General features: G+C 44.9%; 3 protein-coding genes across 7 annotated transcripts; 1 reads left to right on the top strand and 2 right to left on the bottom strand.

Moving 5' to 3' along the window:
• Positions 1–8: 8 nt before the first annotated feature.
• On the bottom strand, positions 9–21,440 carry LOC105031598 (zinc-binding protein A33). 3 transcript variants are annotated; one of them, XM_020049902.3, is made up of 9 exons: positions 21,423–21,440; positions 10,576–10,828; positions 4,205–4,300; positions 2,854–3,087; positions 2,757–2,779; positions 2,514–2,632; positions 1,270–1,454; positions 795–980; positions 9–692 (listed from the first exon to the last, which is right to left on the bottom strand). In XM_020049902.3, the coding sequence occupies exons 2-9, from the start codon at positions 10,786–10,788 to the stop codon at positions 156–158; spliced, it is 1,593 nt and encodes a 530-aa protein (XP_019905461.2). In that variant the 5' UTR covers positions 10,789–10,828; positions 21,423–21,440; the 3' UTR covers positions 9–155. The 3 variants fall into 3 exon arrangements, with proteins under 3 accessions (XP_019905461.2, XP_034150428.1, XP_028978163.2); XM_034294537.1 differs by lacking the exon at positions 21,423–21,440 and having other exon boundaries at positions 2,899–3,087; positions 10,576–10,871; XM_029122330.2 differs by lacking the exon at positions 21,423–21,440 and having other exon boundaries at positions 10,576–10,869.
• Positions 4,832–9,257, bottom strand: LOC105031597 (zinc finger protein 2 homolog). Its single transcript, XM_010906103.4, has 2 exons — positions 8,776–9,257; positions 4,832–7,445 (listed from the first exon to the last, which is right to left on the bottom strand). The coding sequence occupies exons 1-2, from the start codon at positions 9,014–9,016 to the stop codon at positions 6,793–6,795; spliced, it is 894 nt and encodes a 297-aa protein (XP_010904405.2). The 5' UTR covers positions 9,017–9,257; the 3' UTR covers positions 4,832–6,792.
• Positions 13,433–18,736, top strand: nxnl1 (nucleoredoxin like 1). 3 transcript variants are annotated; one of them, XM_020049905.3, is made up of 5 exons: positions 13,433–13,846; positions 14,340–14,516; positions 15,240–15,400; positions 17,355–17,511; positions 18,034–18,736. In XM_020049905.3, the coding sequence occupies exons 2-5, from the start codon at positions 14,352–14,354 to the stop codon at positions 18,259–18,261; spliced, it is 711 nt and encodes a 236-aa protein (XP_019905464.1). In that variant the 5' UTR covers positions 13,433–13,846; positions 14,340–14,351; the 3' UTR covers positions 18,262–18,736. The 3 variants fall into 3 exon arrangements, with proteins under 3 accessions (XP_019905464.1, XP_019905463.1, XP_019905465.1); XM_020049904.3 differs by having other exon boundaries at positions 14,343–14,516; XM_020049906.3 differs by having other exon boundaries at positions 14,343–14,516; positions 17,355–17,487.
• Positions 21,441–25,476: the final 4,036 nt, after the last annotated feature.

Genomic DNA, 25,476 nt, shown 5'->3' on the forward strand with positions numbered 1-25,476 from the left:
CATGGACGTTATCTCTAACTCAATATCTTTATTCAGTCACACTACAGCCAGGGACACAACAATACAACACATACAGAAGTGTGTGCTGGGTGATCTAGTGTGTACGGTAATTTAGTAGATGTAAGGAGGAGATCTGGTAGATTGCGCTCGGTGATCTATTGTGGCTCAGTTACAGCCAGTGGGGCAACTTGATCCCTGGATCCAGTCCTCCTGAGTTGAACTAACGGCCTGTCCTTCGTGATGTGGTAGCTTCCACTGGATCTAATGTTGCTGATCTGCTTCCGATCAGTGGATTTAAGGATCTTTCCCTTTCCGGAAGACAACCGCGCCATCGTCTGGTCCGAACTAGGGTTTAACGTCTTGTCAAGAGATCTGTCCTCTCGGAGCTGGATCTGATCAGTGGTCGGGATCTTCTCTGACACCGTCTTGTTAGGGGACCCAGTGGTGGTGTCCTGTCCGCCCTCAGAAGATCCTCGGCACAGGATCCGGTCTCCATCGTCCGCTGCGGGGATGGGATCTTGATTCATCCCCAAACACACCCTCTGGGGTAACACCGTCAGCCCGCGCTTGGGACAGGTGCTCTCGAAGTACGGGTACAGCGCCTCAGTGAAGCGGTGTGTGAACGTGAACAAGGGTGTGTCCCTTACTGGGTCGGAGAATTCCACCTTCCCCTCCTCCCAGTCAACAACCACCTGTAGAACAGGGTGACAGGACACACAAATCCATTATATTCACACATCAGGTCATTTGTCTTTGGTAAACAGTTACAGTGTCTCGGCGTCCCTCCCGTCCACCTTGACCCTGTGAAGGGGCTGGGACCAGTCCAAGTTGAGAGCGGTGCGGGGAACGGTCATGGCGCGGAACTTCCTGTCCCGCAGGCTCAGGGCCCACAGACCCTCATCTGGACACGCCTCAAACTCCTCCCTCCTACGAACTGATTGGCTGGCCACGCCCACGGTCCAGCTGCTGCTCTCCCCCACCTTGAAGGGAGGTAAACGCAAAGGGGCGGCGTGGTAAACATTCCGGACCGGACCGGACCCAGGGTTATTTGCACCTTCACATTAGTGCGCCCTAGATCGAGGCGCTGAACAAATCCCGAAAGTCTCTCCGGAGAAGGTGTTCAGTTACGTCTAGATCTGTTAATGCCGGCCAACAACTATGATTCAAGGTATACCCAGGTCAAAAGAGGGTACCTGGGCTTCAGCAGGGTACTTAAATGCAGGGAATAGTGTGCAATTTGGGACACGGCTCAACCCGAGACCGACCAACCTCCACGGTCCAGCTGTGGATGCCGGCGCTGAATCCTTCCCAGCCCAGAACACCGGGGTTCGGGTCAAATCTCTCCGGGTTAGCGGGTTGGCTCTGGTTCCTCTCCTTGCCCAGCTGGACCGAGTTCAGGCCGGGCGAGAGGTCCAGGGATGGGCAGGAGGTGTTGGGGTCCAGGGTCACAGGAGCTGGAGTGATGAAGGGAGAAGAGGTTGGGTTGGGTGCAGAGGGATAAAAAGTGATTTTGTTTTTTTTTACTATCTTTGTGGGTACATGTAAACAAAGACCTGTATGTCTCACACCCACCCCTCCCCCCAGACTCACTGTAGGGCGCTGTCACATCCACCCCCCAGACTCACTGTAGGGCGCTCTACATCCACCCCCCAGACTCACTGTAGGGCGCTCTACATCCACCCCCCAGACTCACTGTAGGGCGCTCTACATCCACCCCCCAGACTCACTGTAGGGCGCTCTACATCCACCCCCCAGACTCACTGTAGGGCGCTCTACATCCACCCCCCAGACTCACTGTAGGGCGCTCTACATCCACCCCCCAGACTCACTGTAGGGCGCTCTACATCCACCCCCCAGACTCACTGTAGGGCGCTGTCACATCCACCCCCCAGACTCACTGTAGGGCGCTCTACATCCTCCCCCCAGACTCACTGTAGGGCGCTGTCACATCCACCCCCCAGACTCACTGCAGGGCGCTGTCACATCCACCCCCATCCCTCCAGACAGACTGTAGGGGGCTGTCAGATCCACCCCCCTCGTCCCAGACTTATTGTAAGGGGCTGTCACATCCACCCCCCTCGTCCCAGACTTACTGTAAGGGGCAGTCACATCCACCCCCCTCGTCCCAGACTTATTGTAAGGGGCTGTCACATCCACCCCCCTCGTCCCAGACTTACTGTAAGGGGCTGTCACATCCACCCCCCTCGTCCCAGACTTACTGTAAGGGGCTGTCACATCCACCCCCCTCGCCCCAGACTTACTGTAAGGGGCTGTCACATCCACCCCCCTCGTCCCAGACTTACTGTAAGGGGCTGTCACATCCACCCCCCTCGTCCCAGACTTACTGTAAGGGGCTGTCACATCCACCCCCCTCGTCCCAGACTTACTGTAAGGGGCAGTCACATCCACCCCCCTCGTCCCAGACTTACTGTAAGGGGCTGTCACATCCACCCCCCTCGTCCCAGACTTACTGTAAGGGGCTGTCACATCCACCCCCCTCGTCCCAGACTTACTGTAAGGGGCTATCTGCTGCATGTCTTTCCAAACGGTGTAGCGGAGGTTGGACAGGTGTGAGGCCACGTCTATCAGAGGACCACACACCTTCTCTGGTTGCCCATGACTCTGCCACATCCTACACACACACACACAGTACTCAGTTAGGGCTTTCTGTGTGTGTGTGTACGTGTGTGTGTGTGTATATGTGTGTGTATGTGTGAGATAGTGAGGAGAAAGAGATGGAGAAAAGGACTGCAAACCTCTTCACAGTCTTCTTGTAATTCTGAAAGACAAAACCAATGTCTTAGTATTACAAATAATGCCAACACACACACACACACACACACACGCACACACCTTTAGAAAGGAAATGTCATCCTCTTTCCTTATCTCCAGCTCAACCTCCTGTATGGTTTTCTCCAGGGCCTCCATCTCTCCTCTCATTCTGTTCCTCTCCTTCTTTATCCTTCTTTTCCTCTCCTCCTCTTCTTCCCTTAGTCTGGCAAGCCTGATCTCCTCCTCCCCTCTCATGAACTGTTGCAGCTTCTCAATCTCCTCCTTTATCTGCCTCTGTGTCTGCTGGGCCTGTTCCTGGAGAGGCATGGAGGTTGTGGATTGAGAAGTGCACATATCCATATTCAGTTTTTTTTCTGAATACATTTGTGTCATTGATTTGGATTCACTGAAAAACGTACAGACGCACTACTTTAGACCAGTAGATAATGGTATGAAGTGAATGTACACAGACCAGTAGATAATGCTATGTAGTGAATGTAGACAGACAGACCAGTAGATAATAGACAAACCGATAATGTTATGTAGTGAATGTAGACAGACACATAGATGTTATGTTGTGAATGTAGACGGACCAGTAGATAATTTTATGCAGTGAATGTAGACAAACCGATAGATAATGTTATGTATTGAATGTAGATAAACCGATAGATAATGTTATGTAGTGAATGTAGACAAACCGATAATGTTATGTAGTGAATGTAGACAAACTGATAATGTTATGTAGTGAATGTAGACAAACCGATAATGTTATGTAGTGAATGTAGACAAACCGATAGATAATGTTATGTAGTGAATGTAGACAGACACATAGATGTTATGTTGTGAATGTAGACGGACCAGTAGATAATTTTATGCAGTGAATGTAGACAAACCGATAGATAATGTTATGTATTGAATGTAGATAAACCGATAGATAATGTTATGTAGTGAATGTAGACAAACCGATAATGTTATGTAGTGAATGTAGACAAACCGATAATGTTATGTAGTGAATGTAGACAGACCGATAGATAATGTTATATTGTGAATGTAGACGGACCAGTAGATAATTTTCTGCAGTGAATGTAGACAAACCAATAGATAATTTTATGTATTGAATGTAGACAAACCGATAGATAATGTTATGTAGTGAATGTAGACAAACCGATAATGTTAGGTAGTGAATGTAGACAGACACATAGATGTTATGTTGTGAATGTAGACGGACCAGTAGATAATTTTATGCAGTGAATGTAGACAAACCGATAATGTTATGTAGTGAATGTAGACAAACTGATGTTATGTAGTGAATGTAGACAGACCGATAGATAATGTTATATTGTGTATGTAGACGGACCAGTAGATAATGGTATGTAGTGAATTTAGACAGATGGACCAGTAGATGTAGACAGACAGATGACGTGAGCCCTACCTGGTTGTGTTGGGAGGCGTGTTTAAAGGCATGTGCAACCTTCTCAAACCTTCTGCTCTTCCCCAGAAGTTTCCCCAGGGAAGAGTTCAGCTCCCCCTGGTGGACAACAGGAAGAATGTAAACAAGTGTATCACGGTGAAATGCTGCTATAGATACCCTCTGTTCCCATAAACACTGATCTACTGAAACACCAACTAGTAGCACTATTACAGCATGTACAGAGAGCCGGTTGTTCGGAGTGTGAAGGTCACAGTGATGAGTGTTGAGGAGAGGTCAGAGTGTAAAGGTCACAGTGACTAGGGGGGCGTCCAGAGGTCCGCTGTAGCCCAGTTGTTAGCGCATGGCCCTTTCATGCCCAGGGATGTGGGTTCAATTCCCACCATGTACTGACAGCATCTTTTTTTAAACCTTCATTGAAACAGAGAAATTCAGCTGAAAAATGCACCTCTTTCGCAGTAGAGCTCTGTATTCCAGGAAGTAGAAAATAAGTATAAAAAAGTCTGCCCTCTACCAGGATGGTCTGGTTAAGAACATCTGCTGTGTATCTTCAATATGGTAACAGAGAATGACATCAAGCATGCATGTTATATATACACACACACACAATAATCATGAGTAATAGCCATATAGAGTCATTGAGTGTTTTATTATAGTGTGTGATACACAGACTGTGGAGAATCAGCCATGTACAGTTCCCTGCAAAAGTATATGGCTGAATGACAAACGATAAATCAACTTCATTCCGGTTGGTATTTCATTTTAAAACACAAACATTGGTTTTAATGTTGCTTGAAAGTTCTCCGTTTACATAGACGTAAGAAAGTGCCCAAATGTTAAATAAATTGAAGACCAAAGAGCATCCTACAGAAGTTATAAATAAAGTAATACAAATGTAGACATTAGGAAAACGGTGCAAAATAAGATCCAAATATTTGGATATCCCAGTGAGGAAGGTTGGATTAAGAATAAGGAAGTGGAAGCTGCATCACGACGCCTAGGTACTGGCAAGACAAGGCCGTCCCCCGAAACCCAACACAAAACCCAACGGAGACCTGTTGTGAGAGAAGGCAACAATCACTTTGAAGAAGCTATAGAGTTCAGTGACTGGGAGTGGATGCAGGTCAGAGAAATACTGCAAGAGATCCTGCTTAATTCCATTAAAATACTGATGCCTGGGAGGAAATTCACCTTTCAGCAAGATAATGATCCCAAGGACAAGGCCAAAGCAACATTAGAGTGGCTAAAGAATAAAACAGCCAATGTCCAACAGTGAATCGGAGGCACAATTTGAAAATTGTGGTCTGCAAGCATTTTCCAACCAACCTGAAGAATCTGTAGCAAACTGTCAGGGAAATGTCTTGAACTGATGTATACTTGGTCCTATACGTGTATGAATGAGTTACTAGTTCAAAGTATTGAGTCCCCATGTTTGGATAAGAAAATGAATGTAGGAGAGGGGGATCTGGTATTTGTTAATGGTCATCATTGAATGGTACCAGTAGAGCATTGTTTAAACCATCATTATTCTGTCCTTTGTCCAGATGTTGTGTTTCCCTTCAGAGTTTAAAAGGTTACCCACAAGGTCCTTGGATTAATGTGGGGGAGGACAGCCTGCCCCTTGGTTAAAACCAAGGTATTGACAGAACAAAGGGAATGTGTATTATTGACATGGGACAGCAGGGCAGCATCTTACCACACCCCTTTTTCCTCATTAAGTACTGATGATTGTCCTGTATTAATTTAGAGATCCTCACAGGGCTATTATGATAGGCTTAGGACGCATCTTTCTATTTGCAAATATATAATACACTGCTAACTGTCCCAAGAGAAATTTGTCTCTGAACTCACTTCCATAAAGAGTTCATATTAATGGAATTACCATAACAAAACCTTTCAAGGAGAAGGTGTCAAGATCCCCCCTAGACTGTGTGCAAAGCTGGTACACACTTACCCCCAAAGACTTAAAGCAGCGCAATGCAGCTGTGCTAAATATTACAATGTGGGGCTGAATTATTTTGTAAGAAAGTTTTGTCTTTAAAAATGTCCCAACATAAAAGCCTCGACACTTTACAATAATTAATTTGGAGTTTCAGTGTTTTTAAAATTAAACATCAAACAGAAGAAAACATCAATGTACGGTTTGTTTACGCGGTATATGAGGTCTGGTCAGGGTTCTGAATACTTCTGCGAGGTCGGTAAAAGCGCTTATAGAGACTCAAGTTCCAAGGATCTGGGCAGTCTGACTGATGACCTTCAGGGCACGTCTCTGCCGTGTTCAATTTTGAATTGGAGTTTGCGTGACCCCAACTCAACAGAAAACCCAGCCGGGCCATCTTGTAAGAGGCGGTGGGGAGTAGCCCAAGTCTCTGTTAGGAGAAAATAGCCTTAACTGACCACTAGCCAAGAAACTCCTTTCATCTGTGTTTATTTTTATTTACTCTAAAATATGCCAACCAAAAACAAAACAAAACTTTTCCAGACCAGCAGGCATTTTGCTCAAATTGACAGATTTCCAATCTGCCATGGGCTTTTATAATGTACATATTGTTTCATGCTCTTTCAGGTTCCCTGAATCACTAAAACTGTTTTCACACTGGGAGCAGTGATAGATCTCCCGTGTGTGTTCCCTCATGCTTCTTCAGGTTCCCTAAACGAGAAAATATCTTGTCACACTGAGAGCAGTGGTAGGTCTTTTTTTCTCTGTGTGTCCTCTCGTGATATTTCAGGCCCCCGGACTGTGTAAATGTTTTTCCACACAGGGAGCAGTTGTATGGCTTCTCTCCTGTATGTGTCCTCTCATGGATTTTAAGGTTCCATAACCAGGTGAAATATTTTCCGCAGTCAGAGCACTGAAAAGGTTTTTCTCCTGTGTGTGTCCTCTCGTGCTCTTTCAGATGTGAAGCCTGGGTGAACCTCTTGTCACAGTGAGAGCAGTGGTACGTCTTTCCCTCCTGTGTATGTTGTCCCTCCTGCCTTTTCAAGGGGAAAGTCTTTCCATTTTCCGTATGTGTCCTCTCGTGATAGTTCAAACCGCCCAGCTGGGTAAAAGTCTTTCCACACTGGGAGCATTTGAAGGGCTTCTCTCCTGTGTGCGTTCTCTCGTGCTCCTTCAGCTTGGATAACCACTTAAAAGTCTTTGCACAGTGGGAACATACGTGTAGCCTTGCTAGCTTGGGCATCTCTGGATCTGGTTCCACTGAAGGACTCTTCCCTCTGTCAGACTTTGAGTCTAATTCCTCTTCTGTAAAACAGAGTATTGAGTTAAACAGATAGCAATGAATGAAAGAAATACATGACTAAATTGTGTTCATATAAAGTTTATTATTTGCCAAATAGAAATTAATCCTGATTGGTTGATAATAATAATAACTTAAAATAATATTCAACTTCTGCAGCGTTGATCAATAATAACATTGTTTATGCAATGATTTAAACAGTGTAAAGATCTAATGTATGGTAGAAGATCTGACCAGTGACCGGAAGGTTGCTAGATCAAATCCCAGAGGCAGCAATCCTGTCCTTAAGCAAGGCAGTTAACCCTTATTGTGTTGGCTAAATTACCAAAAGGAAAATGTAGCCAGGCCTAACCACTGAAAAGACTACCCAGAAGGAATCGTCAGCCAGCATAAGTACAACCATTAATCGTGTGTCCTTTAAATTAATTCTATTAGATCCTTCCAGTGACTGGAAGGTTGCTAGATCAAATCCTGTCCTTAAGGCAGCAATCCTGTCCTTAAGCAAGGCAGTTAACCCCAACTTTTATAACATTTTAGAAAACTGCTCAGTGCCTTTAAGGAAGGTTTGAATTCTGTTTGACTGAGATGTCAATTAACTCCCTCAGGACCCTTAAACCAGTGCCTCCATGCCATGTACCCTAGGGTCTTAGGACCCTTAAACCAGTGACTCCGTGCCATGTACCCTAGGGTCTTAGGACCCTTAAACCAGTGACTCCGTGCCATGTACCCTAGGGTCTTAGGACCCTTAAACCAGTGACTCCGTGCCATGTACCCTAGGGTCTTAGGAACCTTAAACCAGTGACTCCGTGCCATGTACCCTAGGGTCTTAGGACCCTTAAACCAGTGCCTCCATGCCATGTACCCTAGGGTCTTAGGACCCTTAAACCAGTGACTCCGTGCCATGTACCCTAGGGTCTTAGGACCCTTAAACCAGTGACTCCGTGCCATGTACCCTAGGGTCTTTCTCTAGAGAAAGACAAATTGGTGCTTTTCACATCGCGTTGACTTTTGTCACAGGGTGATGGGAAGGGTTGCAGAGTATGGCACTTGTTATGCCAGGGTTGTGGGTTCGAAACCCACACTACAAAAAAAGTTTGACAAACTTCGGTAAGTCCCCCCAAAGTGTTAATAATATCCTTACCATTCTGACTTAAGAAAACGTGTGACTTGTTAGAAACCTCGATGTCAGAACAACTGCATTACAATAAAGTAATGTATTTTCTCAAATATTTGAAAATGTAATGGGATATGGCTCTGTATTTCAAATAGTTTGATTCATAAAAAAACATGTATTTCATTGTACACAGCTATGTCAACACTATGTATTGTACTCACTGTTGTTAATCACATCCTCAGTCTTCACTTCGTTTTCTTGTTCTGTCTCTATTTCCTCGTCCAAAGTGACACTTATCTCCCCATCATCATCATAACCATCGTTATCCTTCACTGTTAACGCGTCTTCCTCTCCGTTGATTGTGACATCGGACTCTTCCTCCTCTTCTTTCACGACCACATTAAGCCACAGACCCTCTTTCTCAGTCCAGTGGACCCCCTCCTCTTTAGCAGCGTAGCTCATGGTCGGGGACGATAGCAGAACTACCGTAGCTTTTTAACAGTAACGAGTACAGGGTGGTCACTTTAGCAGCGCGCTTGCACACTGACAAAGTAAATAAGAATTTGGTGGGGAAACTAACAGATAAGACATATACGTTCGTTTCAAATATAGTGACTTCCCATACAGACAAAGTGTATCCAGAGCTGCAATATTTCTGTTACGCTCGGGTAATGCTCGCTAGCAAGCTACTGAGGTGACATCTTCTTCGTCGGCTGGCAGGCACATAAATAGTGCATTACCGCCCCCTACAGTACTGGAATGTGGGCAAGAACTCAAATCAGACTACGCCAGCAACACCATCATTTCGCAAATCAAGAATTGGGAGTCTGTATCTAGTGTAAAGACGTTCTAGTGAAGTGTCTTTGACGTAGAGGATTGTTATGTGAACAGAACACGTAAGGTACTGAGCATTAGATGAAATGCCGGTTCCCTCACGATAGCGCCACGTCTGAGTAAAGAAAACGCCATAGATACATTCATGAACAGTGACAGTGAAACAATCTCGATGAAGAGTGCATACGGAAAATATTGAAGACGTAAGGTGGCCAATAATCCCAGTATTTACACTTGTTTTCGGCTGGGGGATATCTTAATTTAAAACTACTCAAAGAAAATCCGTAATTAAAATCAAAAAAGGACACTTTCATATATTCTAGATGAATTTATGTAGTATACATTTTTTATTCTAATATTGTAAGTTACTGGGCTTTCGGATTTCCATGAGCTTTAAGCTGTGAGCATCAAGATTGAAACAAAAAAGGCTTGACATGTTTCACTTTGTGTCATGTATCTAGAATATATGAACATTTCACTTTTTTATTTAAATGATGGGAAAAATCATATTGTAATTTTGAAATGCACGTGTAGAGCGTGAAAGAACAGTCAAAAAGTCTGTCAGCAAACAGTTACGAAGTGCATGCGCGTGGCAAGAATTGTAACGTACGCGAGCGTGGTCAGCGTAATGATATGCAACCACAAACTGTCTCTGGTCGTGGTTCAATAGAGTATCATGTTCCCGTACAGACCACGTCTTTTCAACTGTAAGCCGTTAATAAACGTGCAGTTTGCTGGTCGTCCTGCATTATGCTGTCGGCACCGAATCGTTCAGACGACCCCGAGGGTTTGGAGGAGGTGCACCGTCAAGTAATAGGCTCTGTGTGTGTGTGTGTGTGTGTGCGTGTGCGTGTAGTGTGTGCGCGTTACTGCCAGTGTGTGATGAGTCAAGCCCATGCAGGCATTGACCGAAGTAAAACTGCCGTCCATCCGGTACAGGTGTAGCATCTTGATTACACCTCTCGTGGTGCAGATATTTTCCCAGCGCCGCAGGACATGCTGATGAGCCTCAATCTTATGTTCACTTAAAATCCACTAACCCAGGGCTATACTGAATATAAAACTGAATATAATGAAATAGATTAATACTTAATAATAATAATAACAATAATAATGCGTTTAGTATATGTACAGTAAATAATAAGCCTGTCTGTCTGTCAGTCTGTTGGTCAGTCTGTCAGTCTTACCTTGCAGTCAGGCACAGCCTCCTGTAGGGGGTAGACTCTGTGCCCCTCGTGAGTCACAGACTGTCTACACTGACTGCACACCGGCTCCAAGTCATCCACACAGAACCAGGTCCACTTGTCCCCATGCTCCGGGCACAGATCTGGACCTCTGTGAGCAGGATCTGTGAGCAGGGATGATCCAAAGGCCGGAGAGTCTGGACTGAGCGCCATCATGGGATGGCGAATGGGACGGAGAGAAATTGAGTGGGAGTATCTGAAGTAAAGAGAGAGAATATAGTGACGAGAAAGGGGGGAGAGGGGGAGGGGCAGAAAAAGAGAGGGGGAGAAGAGGGAGAGGGAGTGAGAGTTGTGATGAAGACCGGGATAGAACAGGGAAGATGGGGAGAGTGTTTGTGACCATGTCAGTGCCAGTAACTCCATGTGCTGAATACTTGATATATGATCGAATGTGTATCAGTGCCAGGTCAAGTTCAGACATGTGTTCAGACAGTGTCTGAATGATTTGCTTCAGCCTTCGTTGAGGCCCAAACGGGTGGGGCTTGCTGTTTTGGGAAATTTCCTCTCTCTCTCTCTCTCTCTCATTTCAAATCATATTTATTTTCTATCGGGCTTGATACAGTGGCGCTTGTTGCTCGGCATTACACATTGAAAGGATTCCAAACACTACTTAAACCCAGGTGGGCCGTAACTGGAACGCTGCCTTAAGTCAGGCATTGGTGTCAGAGAGATGCCCTGCACATCAGCCCTCAAGTCAACAGGTGCTCTGCCTAAAATAGGATTGGACCCCTTTAGACACTGACCGTGAACCTGACTTCATTACAACAGGAAGAAATGACACGCTATTCCCTGTACACTATTCCCTGTACACTATTCCCTGTACACTATTCCCTGTATTCTATTCCCTGTACACTATTCCCTGTACACTATTCCCTGTACACTATTCCCTGTACACTATTCCCTGTATTCTATTCCCTGTACACTATTCCCTTGCACACTATTCCCTGCACACTATTCCCTGTACACGATTCCTTGTGTCTGTCTTATTAGCATTCGTCTAGGATATTCTGTACGCTCAGACTTCAATGCCTTCCTCCAATTGGAAAACACCTTTTTGCAGTGCATTTCCATAATAAGTGATATTATTCTAATATAAGCTTATTACAACCGTCAGTAGATACTGTGTTTCCATCACAGCACTGTTTATTTTCCCTGGACGACCTTCGTGTGCTGATTGGGGGGTCCTTGCTCCCTCCTGATCTCCAGGCTGGTTGGACCCGATCTGGTGTGTCTGGAGAGTGTGTGTGTGTGTGTGTGTGTGTGTGTGTGTGTAAATCATCATACGTGGAAGGACACATCTCTCACTGTTTTCGTGTGGGTTGGGATGGCAGGTGGAAGAAGAAGACACACAAGGGGGTTAGAAACACCGATGTGGGGAAATACTGCACCAGGGTGTGTGTGTGTGGTCCTGTTTCTGCCCTACACGTGTGTACTGAGGTAAACATGAGTGCTTTCTCTCACACGTCACTGCTGACAAACTATGCTATGAGACGAATTACATATTGATGAAAAGCCCGTCTCAAATGCACTACATTAAAGTTACCCATGTAATTAATCAAGGGGCATCACTGGGCTTGCGTAGGCCTATAACTCTTCCCATGAGACTCAAACTCAGCATCTCATATTAGATCAGTCATCAATGGTAACTGGGTCACTCAGACATAATGGCTGGGTGCGTCTCCTTCTCTTGCCACTGGAGGGAGCCCTTCTCTTCTGAGATGATGACAGCACAGCATATGAATTGTTTCCGACGTGTGATACTCAACAATTAACATTTTTTTTTAGGTGTTATTGTGAGAAAAAAACAAAACATATATTATTCATACAAAACTGAGGCTGATCCAATTATTATATTTCAGTTATTTTTTAATATTTAATTTTACTTTTCCAAAATAATCACACCAAAAGTGTGGACCATGATGTGTTTATAAATAATGCTAATTTAAATGCATGGAATTGCATTTACACAACACAATTCAATTAAGTTCAAGTGGGGTGACTTTCTATGAACACTGTATATCTCCCCCCCTTCATCCCTCCCTCCCTCCCCCCTCCCTTCATCCCTCCCCCCTCCATCCCTTCATCCCTCCTCCCTCCCTTCATCCCTCCCTCTACTCTCTCTTTCTCCAAGATTAGTCTTTATGCATCTTCAGACTGTTTTTATTGGATTAAAATGACAAAAAAACATCATTGTAATCTCATACAGACAGCATGGATTACAAACCCACACATACACACACACACACACACACACACACACACACACACACACACACACACACATACACACACAAACACACTTGTATTCCTGCTCAATTGCCCCCCTCCACCCACACACACCTTCTTCCTGGCTAGTTCTGCTCATATTCATTCTGTGTCATTAGTCAAAATGTCCTTGTCACTCCCTCTGTTTCAAAATGTCCTTGTCACTCCCTCTGTTCTTTCTCTGGTTCTCCACAGAAGTGTTATTGAATTCCAGGCCTCGGGTCAGAGACCGATTCAGACTTAGGACACCTGATCAGGGCCAGTCACTACCAGGTAAAAGGCGGAGTTGAATTCTACTGTCCTACTGCTTCCTTCGTGTCCACACGTCCTCCCCTCTCCTCTCATCACAGACTGATGTCTCTTTGTTACTGTCTCATTCCCTCTCTATCCCCTGTCCCCGTGTTGTAATGGGATTAGTAGAGTTGATCCCTTAGAGTTTATCTGACCACTCTCCCTCTCTCTTTCACTCTCCCCCTTTCTTTTCCTCCCTCTCTCAATCCATACATTTTATGTTTCTTTCTCTTATCTCGTTTTTGTCTCTCTCCGTCTCTCCTCCGCTCTCCTCCTCTCTGTTCTCCTCCCTCCCCATCTGGCCCTACAGTTAATATCCTCAGTGACCTGTCTCACCCCACTGACCTGTCTCACCCCACTGACCTCACAGGGCTAATCCGATGCTGCAGGCAGGAGAAGAGACCGGCAGAGAAAGCAGGAGAGACAGAGAGACAGGAAAAGGAAAGGAAATAGAGAGAGAGAGAGGAAAGAAGGAAAGAGAAGATGAGATAAAGTATGACGTAAAGAGAAGTAGCGGGGCGAAACACTGAAAGAAAACAACAAAGGGATCAGACAAGATAAAGCGGGGTGAAGGAGGACAGATAACAGTAAACGGTTTTCAGACCACCTGCGAGAAAGACTGATTGAAAGAGAGAGGACTACAGATTACAAACTGCAGGTAAGCGCTCCGGGATATCTGACAGATACAGTACACGGCAGAGATAGACCTCCACCCATCATGTTTCCATCGATCTGAATGTCGAGTCATATATTTCCAGGGAATGCTGGGTATCTGGGCTGCCGCAGCAACTCTTCCCAACCATGCTAACCGGTTAGCGACACAATAGCACGCTCATCTCAGCTTAGCTGTCAGCGGCTGTGTCCTCGTTGCACTCCATTCACCCCGATCGACTATCACTATTTTTACCCTGATTGGGTGAACAGGGCGAGGTTGCCAGCGACGACCTCACAGGCTTCTTAAGATGCACCCACTCACGCCTCCCCCCTGGCAACTAGCCTGGGGGTGTCAGGCACCTGTCTCTCAACCTCCTTCTGGCCCTCTCTCCCTCTCTCTTTCTGACTGGGGGGGGGGGGTCACTGGGTAGGGATGTTTAGTGTTCAACGGGCATGTTCTCACGTGAGCTCTCTCTCTCCCCCCCCTCCCCCCCCAGTAGTAGTAGATCATGGTAGATCTGTTTTTGGGACGTTCTCTGGTGTGTAACAACAGGGACCGCGTGGAGTACGACACGGAACGCGAGATCATCCTTCGCCTGCAGAACCGCATCTTGCTCCTCTTCTTCGGTTCCGCAGATTGCCAGCGGTGCCAGGAGTTTGTCCCTACGCTGAAGGTGAACACACACACACACACACAATGCGTGCAGGGTGTGTGGAGCTTGACTGAGACCAGGAGTGGAGGGCTGAATTTGTCTCAAGCGTGCAGCAGAGTTCCAAAAGGCTGTAGCGGTGGCCGTCTGTCATTTCACTCCCATCGCCATGGGAGGTGGGAGGGAGAGGACTTTGTTTCCTTATTTAGGGGTGCTGTTGAAATGTTGAGTGCTTCTACTCAGATAACCTACTTCAAAACCAAATGGTGGCCAACATAGTCGCAAAATATAAATGGGCTGTTTTGTTAAATTATGTAGAAAAAAATCTAAATAAATAATGGAGTGAAAACGGAGTGGCAGTTGTGTGTGTGTGTGTGTGTGTGTCTGTGTGTGTGTGTGTCTGTGTGTGTGTGTGTGTATGTCTGTGTGTGTGTTTAGTAGAGAGGGAAAATGGACGTTGAGCCCGAAGCAACTCTGTGAGTTATGACTGGGACCACACACACGCATACACACACACACACACATACACAGACAAACACACACACATACACAGACAAACACACACACACACACACACACAAACACACACACATTTTGTAAACTTGTATTTCTCTCTTTTCGTTCTCTCTTTCGTTATCTCTCTCTCTCTCTCTCTAACCGATATTAACGTACCTTCTCCTTCCTCCCCATTCCTCCCCCCTCTCTCTCACCACTTCCCATATCCTCCCCCCCTCCCCCCACCCACAGGACTTTGTGAAACGCCTGACCGATGAGTTCTACGTGGAACGCTCTGCCCAGCTGGTCCTTCTCTACATCAGCCTGGACCAGTCAGAAGACCAGCTGGAGAGTCTCCTGAAGGAGCTGCCCAAGAGATGCCTATTCCTGACCCACGATGACCCCTACCGCAGGTGTGCATGGGGAGGGTGGGGTTGGTCAGGTGTGCATGGGGAGGGTGGGGTTGGTCAGGTGTGCATGGGGAGGGTGGGGTTGGTCAGGTGTAGGTGGGGAGGGTGGGGTTGGTCAGGTGTAGGTGGGGAGGGTGGGGTTGGTCAGGTGTGGGTGGGGAGGGTGGGGTTGGTCAGGTGTAGGTGGGGAGGGTGGGGTTGGTCAGGTGTAGGTGGGGAGGGTGGGGTTGGTCAGGTGTGGGTGGGGAGGGTGGGGTTGGTCAGGTGTGGATGGGGAGGGTGGGGTTGGTCAGGTGTAGGTGGGGAGGGTGGGGTTGGTCAGGTGTAGGTGGGGAGGGTGGGGTTGGTCAGGTGTGGGTGGGGAGGGTGGGGTTGGTCAGGTGTGGGTGGGGAGGGTGGGGTTGGTCAGGTGTGGATGGGAAGGGTGGGGTTGGTCAGGTGTAGGTGGGGAGGGTGGGGTTGGTCAGGTGTAGGTGGGGAGGGTGGGGTGGGGTAGATTGGGAAGAACAAGGGTGTGTGTGTGTGTGTGTGTGTGTGTGTGTGTGTGTGTGTGTGTGTGTGCGTGTGTGTGTGCGCAGTACATCAACAAATCTACAGTTTTTCCTGATAGCTTACAAGCATCGAACAATACAGAAGTTACAGTAACAAAACTCTTCCCACAGTCAGCATACTGGAAGTGTATGCAACCAAACTGTGAATCACTTCTCATTGCTTTCACACAAAATGCATTCAATGAACACATTCCCCCAAATCCATGAACTCTTTTCTCATTCAAACTCCACCACCTGCAAAACAGTATATTCACAGCACATGTTTTCTCAAATGCTTACACACTGTTTTTCAAAACAGTTAAAAACACATTCAGAACACAAGGATGGCAACTGGTGTGCATTTCTGCAGAAACCAGATTGAAATATAAAGAAACATTTTGCTTTTTGTTAGAACATTTTAATTATGTTAGAATATGTAGTCAACCCAAACACAGTTGATTGCAGTTTCAACTGAAAACCAACCCAAGTGTTGAGAGAAACGGCCAATGTGTGAAAGAACTTCGGTATCAATATATCCAGGTAAGATGTCTGTTCAATAACCAAACAGGGTATTTACACATTTACACATAATGTAAAGTTCTGTAAAACTATGGTTTTACTGTTTTTTAGAGAGTAATGGAGATGGAAGCCAGTCAAACTGCACAAAAATTCATCTTTGTGGATGAAGCTGGATTCAACCTGGCAAAAACACGCCACAGGGGAAGAAATGTGATTGGTCAGAGAGCCACCATGGATGTCCCAGGCCAGAGAGGAGCTAACATCACAATGTGTGCAGCACTGTCCAATGATGGTTCGCTGTTACACAAACCATTCATTGGTCCCTACAATACACAGAGGCTAGTGATTATACTATTGTTGTTGATGTTTGTTTGTTTTTGTTGCAGCCCTGGAATTTGGGTAAATTCGTTTTTTTTTTTTTACTTATTATTTTTCAAAAGTAAAATTTACTATATGCAAAGATGTGGAAAAAATAAAGGATATTCCTTCAAATTGCTGTGTTTGTGATTCATTCTTGTTCCATATACTTTAGTAAAGTCATTAAAGTGAGGTGTTTTTCTTATTCTATGATCAAATACTGATTTATGTGAAAAAGTATTTCTGTAATGCTTCCTGTTGTTAGTGTTTTTTAGGTCAGTGTGTTACGAGTGACAGTGTGTGTTTCTGAGTGAGAATTGTTGCCAGTGTTTTGGTGGAACAAGCTTGTTTTGAGACATTTTCGTTTTGGTGGTTTTAGTGAGTTTTAAGGCTGAGATGAACTGTTTTGCAACGATGCATGTTGGTAATGCACACTGTGTGAAGAGTTTTTGTGGTTCCAGTATTGACCGATGCTTGTAAGCAATCGAGAAAAACTGTTGTGTGTTTGTGGGTGTGTGTAACCCTGTGTGTGTGACGTGTGTGTGTCTTAGAGAGCTGGAGTCTATGTTTGAGGTGGAGGACGTCCCCAAGGTGGTGGTTCTACGACCGGACTGCTCTGTTCTGTCTCCCAACGCCGTCGCAGAGATATGTAGCCTAGGAACCGACTGCTTCCGCAACTGGCAGGTGTGTGTGTCTAACAACTGGCAGGTGTGTGTGTCTAACAACTGGTAGGTGTGTGTGTGTCTAACAACTGGTAGGTGTGTGTGTGTCTAACAACTGGCAGGTGTGTGTGTGTCTAACAACTGGTAGGTGTGTGTGTGTCTAACAACTGGCAGGTGTGTGTGTGTCTAACAACTAGTAGGTGTGTGTGTGTCTAACAACTGGCAGGTGTGTGTATGTCTAACAACTGGCAGGTGTGTGTGTGTCTAACAACTGGTAGGTGTGTGTGTGTCTAACAACTGGCAGGTGTGTGTGTGTCTAACAACTGGCAGGTGTGTGTGTGTCTAACAACTGGTAGGTGTGTGTGTGTCTAACAACTGGCAGGTGTGTGTGTGTCTAACAACTGGCAGGTGTGTGTGTGTCTAACAACTGGTAGGTGTGTGTGTGTCTAACAATGTGTCTATGACAAAGAATGTCTGGGTGACAAGTATAATGATTGTATATAAAGGGTGTGTGTGTGTGTGTGTGTGTGTGTGTGTGTGTGTGTCCAATACCATGTGTGCCCGGCAGGAAGGGGCGGAGCTTATCGACAGGAACTTCATGATGAACGAGGAATACGACGACAAAGAGATGCGGAGTGTCACCGACCCGATACGACGCTTCAAATACAAGGTGGAGAAGAACAACAAGAAGAAAAGGAGATGGGGGTGGGGTCGTGGAGCCAGAGGAGGAGAGAAGGATGGAAAGGAGGAAGGAGAGGAGGAGGGAGAGGAGGACGGAGGAGGGTCCTGGGGATGAGGTGTAAAGTAAGGAGGAAGTGCTAGAAGGGAAGCCAACGCCAATCACGCTATGATTGGTGGGTTCTGTCCGGACAGACGTCTGGATTGGCTAGCTGTTAATAGCTGGACTGCTAATGTTGACAGTATGTCTCCCAAATGACAGCCTATTCCCTTCAGAGTGTTCAGCTCATGATCACAGGCTTCAGGAACCTTTATAAGAAACATTTTTCACCATCTCTTTAATGTCATTTAAAGCAGAAAGAGGTATTTTCAATGTCATCTGCTCAGAGAGGTCATAACCCTTAATAAGGCTATGCCAGCAGAGCTTTGTTACCTTTAAGGCTCTGGTGAAAAGGAATAGGCTTCCATTTGGCAGGCAGACAATAGTGGGGTGTAGCTTTGTAAAGCTTTTGTAATGAGCCCAACTCACCCTGTACTCCCCCACTCACCCTGTCCTCCCCCACTCACCCTGTCCACCCCCACTCACCCTGTCCACCCCCACTCACCCTGTCCACCCCAACTCACCCTGTCCACCCCAACTCACCCTGTCCACCCCCACTCACCCTGTCCACCCCCACTCACCCTGTCCTCCCCCTCTCACCCTGTCCTCCCCCACTCACCCTGTCCACCACAACTCACCCTGTCCTCCCCCTCTCACCCTGTCCACCACAATATCTCTCTTTTACTGTTAGTTTCAGTTGCTTTGGTACTATTCACACAAAAAACACAACAGATCATCAAAAAAAGCCCTTTTTTCAAATCTCTAAGGACATCTGACATTGATGGAGCACAACAAAATAGATCAAACATCAGAGTTTCATGTAGAAAGACCTGTTTCACATTGAAATACATGATGTTCATACAATGTACATGCATTATGTTTGATGGGATTTTCTTCTCTATTGTTAAAATACCTTTTACTATCATTGTTCATTGTTGCTCATTGTTCCTAATTGATCTCTCAACCATTTGGTGAATAGACAATTATATTGTTTTGCCTCTAATGTTCAGATTTAAATGTACAGAATCACCACCATAAGGCCACAGATTTCTATCTGACCTCAGTGGGATTCAAGCCCACAACCTTGGTGTTGGCATGGTAGTGTGAGCACAGACCGCTGTACACAACTGTCAAATACAGAACATGATTGCCATCCATTCTAGTAACCACAAATGGTAACCGTATAACCATTTAAACCATGTGAAAACTGGCAATGTCTTTCAAAAGGGTGCAGGATGGACCGCAAAAAGGCAGAATAAAGCAGAAAGCCCTTGAACAGGATCAAATCTCCAAAATGAGCTGCAAACCATCACAAACCAAGTCAAAACTCCACACGGTGTCGGCGCAATATCACTGGCCAATAAACAGCTGTCCGAGCCCCTAGACAATGTAGGGTTACCAGCGTGAGAGAGAAATACCTCCGGCAGCCAAAACTAGATCAAGTCTCAGCTTTAAGGAAATACAGAAAAGCAAAGTAATGTCATAATGTCAATGATCACTAATACCCAATTTTTAAATAAATATGGTTATAAAGGATTGTATCCCAATGTATTATGTGTAAGCTTCATCTACACTAAGGTTGGTACATTGACCATAACCTTGAACAACGACCTAAACAAACCTGCTGTGGAAGCGAGCCATTATCCTAAATTGGCATCACAAAGTTGGGAGGAGAAGAAAAGGGGATAAAATAATAAATACTTTTTTCTGATATACCATGAATTTCAGACTCTTAGCAGTCAGCGCTCAAACTGCACAGTTTATAATTGCATATTTTTTTTATTGATTCCTAGTGTTTACTGCCCATAATAATGCTTTTGTAAATCAAATACATTAACATGATTGTGTGGTCTTTCTTTTTTTCAAATGTTGTTTTTAAAGTAATGTTACTCATCATGTTGGAATATATTTCCCGTTGAGGCTGAATGGCTGTTATCTGACAGAGAGATGCCATGAAGCGTTTGGGCTCAGCTCTCAGCTCAAAGTCCTCTCACCTGAAAGGGTTGGACCTGAGTCACAATGACCTGCAGGATTCTGGGGTGAAGCTGCTCTCTGTGGGACCCGGGGATATACACAGTACACTACTGAAACATAGGTTAGTCCTTAAAAACCTGCACAATAAACAGATGATGGGTCAAAGTATGACATAATTACAGTTACCAGCAAGTCAGCTCAACTAGGAAGTCAAATAATGTGTTGACTGGGGTCGGTGCCACTGAATCTAGAGAAAAACATTCTGTCTCACGCTGGAACTGCGATTATAAAAGTGTTTGTTAACACATCCTTAATAATGTGTATTTTCTCTCCCTGAATAAATTAATACAAAATCTGTATTCACCTGCCCATTTGTAACGAACATTTGTTGTTGCGCAGTTACCATCAGTTAGATTTTATAACTGTGACAACGAATACTCTCTTTTACCGCAAATCTGATTTGACTGAATATGATCATCAATATGTTTTTGTTTCTAACATCAGTATAGTAACGACGATAAACAACGCAACATTTCAAACATTTCATTCCCTACTGAAACACACACGTCCACCAGGATGAAAGAGTAATTTCGAAAATTGCCAGAACTCTGTCACACATTGTTCACCCAGGTTTATCCCAGGTCATGAGACCATGTGTGTTAATGAGACTTAGAACAACCTGATTGTGCAGCTGTTTTTAAGATTTTCATCAAGTCAAACGGAGCTGAACAGATGAAGAGATATAAATACATGCTCATTATCACGCCACAGTGTTATTCACGCATTTTCCTTCATATATTTGCTGTACCAAATTTCGGTACAACACAAATAAACTCTTCTGATATACAGTATGTAAATGCACGGGCCAGACTATACCCAGTTACAGAGCCCTGGAGGTGACATTGAATCATTTTTTTTTGTATAAAACGTGCCCTCGTTTTTTAAAGTGTACTCAAAAATTTTCGGAAAACAAAAGCACGTTTTAAAAAACGAGATAACTTTTTAAAAAACAAGAGCACGTTTTTTGAAAAACAAGAGCACACTTTAAAAAACGAGAGCACGTTTTATAAAAATAAAATAAAAAATGATGTCACCTCCAGGGCTCCGTACCCAGGTGAACGGTAATTGATCAATTATTGAGGTACTTCTCAAAACAGTGCAATACAGGATCTTGAATAAGAGATGGGTTCAACCTCAGCACTCACCACCAGAGGGCAGCAGTCCTGTTGTTAAATCACGATGACTTCTCTCTGCAGGCTGTCATTCTGTAGAGTCACAGAGGAAGGCTGTGCTTCTCTGGCTTCAGCTCTGAGGTCAAATCCCTCCCACCTGAGGGAAATCACCCAGGAGACTCTGGAGTGAAGCTCCTCTCTGCTAGACTGGAAGATCCTGACTGTAGACTGAAGAAACTCAAGTTAGAACAGTTACTGTGAAAATATAAGGTGAAAATAACATTTTATATTTCTTTTAAAGGATCTTTTATTGACAATCCTGATTGTTTTTCTTAATGTATGTTTTATTTCCATTTTCGTGTTTTCATCATTGGAATGCACGGGCTCAGTTGATGTCTCATGAAATTAAATAAAGGTTTGAGTGGGTGGAAGCCAGATTTGAACACGGGGTCCAGGTGCTGGGACGGTCTGACTGGACGTTGTCCCTGGGAGGTGGGCAGGAGAGGGGAGGCTGATGGATGTGACGTAGGATGATGTAGGATGATATAGGATGATATAGGATGATGTAGGATGTGTGTTTGGATGGAACGACATTAGTGCGTGTCTTAGTGGTAGGTTGCTTGTCTCTGATGGGTTCCCTCCTGGTTAAATGAAGGTTAAATGAAATAAAGCAAAAAACACTGAATCACACCGTAGCTTTTCAAGATATTGTTCTTTGGTGTTTAGGCTGGAATGGGGTCAGAATGGAGTTCAGGTGGTGGCCTGTAAACAACAGCCTTCATGAAGGATGGTTGGCCACAACCAAATACTTGTGTATACGTGAAATTGTTCTCTAATCCAACCAATTTGCATGAGGTAGGCAACTTGAATAATATTCCAAGGCATAATGTAGGCTACTTAGACATTATAGTCCAATGCATACAGTATATTGGTGTTTGCTTCTTAAGGCAATAATTAGGAAGGATCTGTATTGAACGCACCGCATAGAGGTTTCTGGTTAATTCCACTATTAGAATATGTTTTAATGGAAATGTGACTGGCGATGACGTGGTTGCTTAGCTTAGCATTAAAAACATTGTTTTTGAGAGGTGACATTATTTACCAACTTCTTCTTCTTCTCTTCCTGTGATTGGTGAAAGATAGACTCCGTCAGAGACTACACAAGAACCAACTGTGAATCCCAGACCAGCCCCTCGACCCCTACCAACTTCCTAAACACAACTCACAACTTACCACCAACTTACTCTGAGTCCTCCATTTCCTCATGTTGTTGCCAATACTATAGGCCGATCAATAATCCCATGCACTTGCAACTTGAATGATGCAGCTCATGTTCTGCCTTTAAATACGTGGAAGGAAAAGGACCAGATTGGTCTTTGAACCTCAGAAAATAATAAATAGATGTAAACCTCAAAACCGGATAATGTTATTTCGATGGTATTTTACCTTTCCGTTCTCAATCAGACAGCCAAATGCATGCGCCATGTGATTAAGGATGACTCTGGGTTCTTTTGTGGTGAATAATGCGATTCCGCTTCGCTCATGGAGGATGCATGAGAGCAGACTGGTTGGAAGGGGGCCACTGGAGGGGCTAATTAACCACTAAACCCTCAGAGGGGTGCCAGAAAGCTAGCTTTATCACTGGCTAGGGTTCTCTGGTTGGAATGGGGTGGGGTGTGGGGACTGATTATTTCGCCCCCCCACCCTGAATAGACAAAATTAGCCAGGGCGACTCTGGGGCACCGCCCCCTCCCTAACTACCTAGTAGGACTGAAAGCTAAGGATAAACCTGGAGAAGAAGAGGACTCTGGGAGTTGACCAGTCTGCCGGCTGTGTCGGATGATATTGAAAGAGTACAAACCCATTTTTGTATTTGAATTTTTCAGATGACCAGCGGGTCAATATATACAGATGGGCTGCATCCAGAGTTATTAGGTGGAACCCAGATCAGCTGCACAATCAGGTTGGACAAGGACAGGTACGACCAGGTGGACATGGACAGGTACGACCAGGTGGAAAATGAGAGGTATGACCAGGTGGACAAGGACAGGGATGACCAGGTGGACATGGACAGGTACAACCAAGTGGACAAGGACAGGAACGACCAGGTGGACAAGGAGATGTATGACCAGGTGGACAAGGACAGGGACAACCAGGTGGACAAGGAGATGTATGACCAGGTGGACAAGGACAGGGACAACCAGGTGGACATGGACAGGTACGGCAAAGTGGACAAGGACAGGTACAACTAGGTGGACAAGGAGAGGTACGACCAGGTGGGCTGTGGCAGTGACAGGGACTCTGGGGCAGAGAGGCAGTCGGGACTCGTCAGGCCAGGTAGTACTAAGCCAAGGTCCCAGTACTCAGGTCCTCAATAACATGGTGGTCTGGTGTGAATGGGACACCACAGACATCAGTGGAAGCAAACCTAGTATCAAAAACTATATCCAGCATATTATTCCCCCTGACCCTAGACCCCATCACATAAACTATATCCAGCATATTATTCCCCCTGACCCTAGACCCCATCACATAAACTATATCCAGCATATTATTCCCCCTGACCTTAGACCCCATCACATAAACTATATCCAGCATATTATTCCCCCTGACCCTAGACCCCATCACATAAACTATATCCAGCATATTATTCCCCCTGACCCTAGCCCCCCATCACATAAACTATATCCAGCATATTATTCCCCCTGACCTTAGACCCCATCACATAAACTATATCCAGCATATTATTCCCCCTGACCCTAGCCCCCCATCACATAAACTATATCCAGCATATTATTCCCCCTGACCCTAGCCCCCATCAAATAAAATATATCCAGCATATTATTCCCCCTGACCTTAGACCCCATCACATAAACTATATCCAGCATATTATTCCCCCTGACCTTAGACCCCATCACATAAACTATATCCAGCATATTATTCCCCCTGACCCTAGCCCCCCATCACATAAACTATATCCAGCATATTATTCCCCCTGACCCTAGACCCCATCACATAAACTATATCCAGCATATTATTCCCCCTGACCCTAGCCCCCCATCACATAAACTATATCCAGCATATTATTCCCCCTGACCCTAGCCCCCCATCACATTAACTATCGCAGCGTAAAAACATGCGCCCTGATATGGGGCACCCAGAACCAAGAAGGCATATTCTCTTTCTACGTTACAAAGACCCGGAACACACAGCCAAAGCTCTGTGAATTGAAAGGTGAAAGTATCTGTCCAGGACAGACGCACAGCTGCAGTGACTGTCAGAGGTTCCTGTACGGAGTATTAGCATGGACCAATTGAGACCAATAATTATATTTCCGTTTTTTTTAATTCTTGGTACATAATTTATCTTGGCAGTAATACAAAAACATCCCTTTAAAGTGTAGAGTGTGCTGTGTGGGTAACAGATGAAAGGGACTGACACAACAAAATGTGAAACACTTCAAGGGGGTGTTGACTTTGTAGAGGCCGGTGTTCAAATGGCGGCTTCATGAAATCAGAAATTCACTGATGACTGACTGTAGCTGGCTAACTATCTAAACCAATCATGTCCCAGTATGTATTTCAGCACAGCCAGTATCTGGATACAACTGATCATTATTAAAAGACAGTACATGTTTATTCTCCAGATAAAAGCGTCCTCTAATGACAGAATATATGATATATGACAGTATACATTACTTAGGCTATTTAATCCCGCAAAGACGCCGACAAGAAGCCATGCGTTCATTTTCATATATTTAAAAAAATCTTAAATCATTAATTTCTAGGCATTCTATGGCAATCAAAATGACGTCTTCACCGAAAAGTGGAAATAATTTAATATTAATGTAACAGATAAAGTTACATTGTTGAGGAACATTTAATGAACTCCTTAGGAATTAGCGTTATTACTACGATTTTGGATTTTTATGGAGTCATTTGCCGTCCACATTTAGGGTTCTGTCACCTTAAATCATAATCAAGCATCCGTTAGGTCCAGCCATTCTGTTTTATGGGTCTAACTCCTTGGTCAAATGTTTTATATAGGCAAATAATAGAATTCACTGCATAATAGATATCTTAAAGAC

The sequence above is a fragment of the Esox lucius genome, chromosome 9 (genome assembly GCF_011004845.1).
Source record: "Esox lucius isolate fEsoLuc1 chromosome 9, fEsoLuc1.pri, whole genome shotgun sequence".
In the NCBI taxonomy this organism is placed as follows: Eukaryota; Metazoa; Chordata; class Actinopteri; order Esociformes; family Esocidae; genus Esox; species Esox lucius.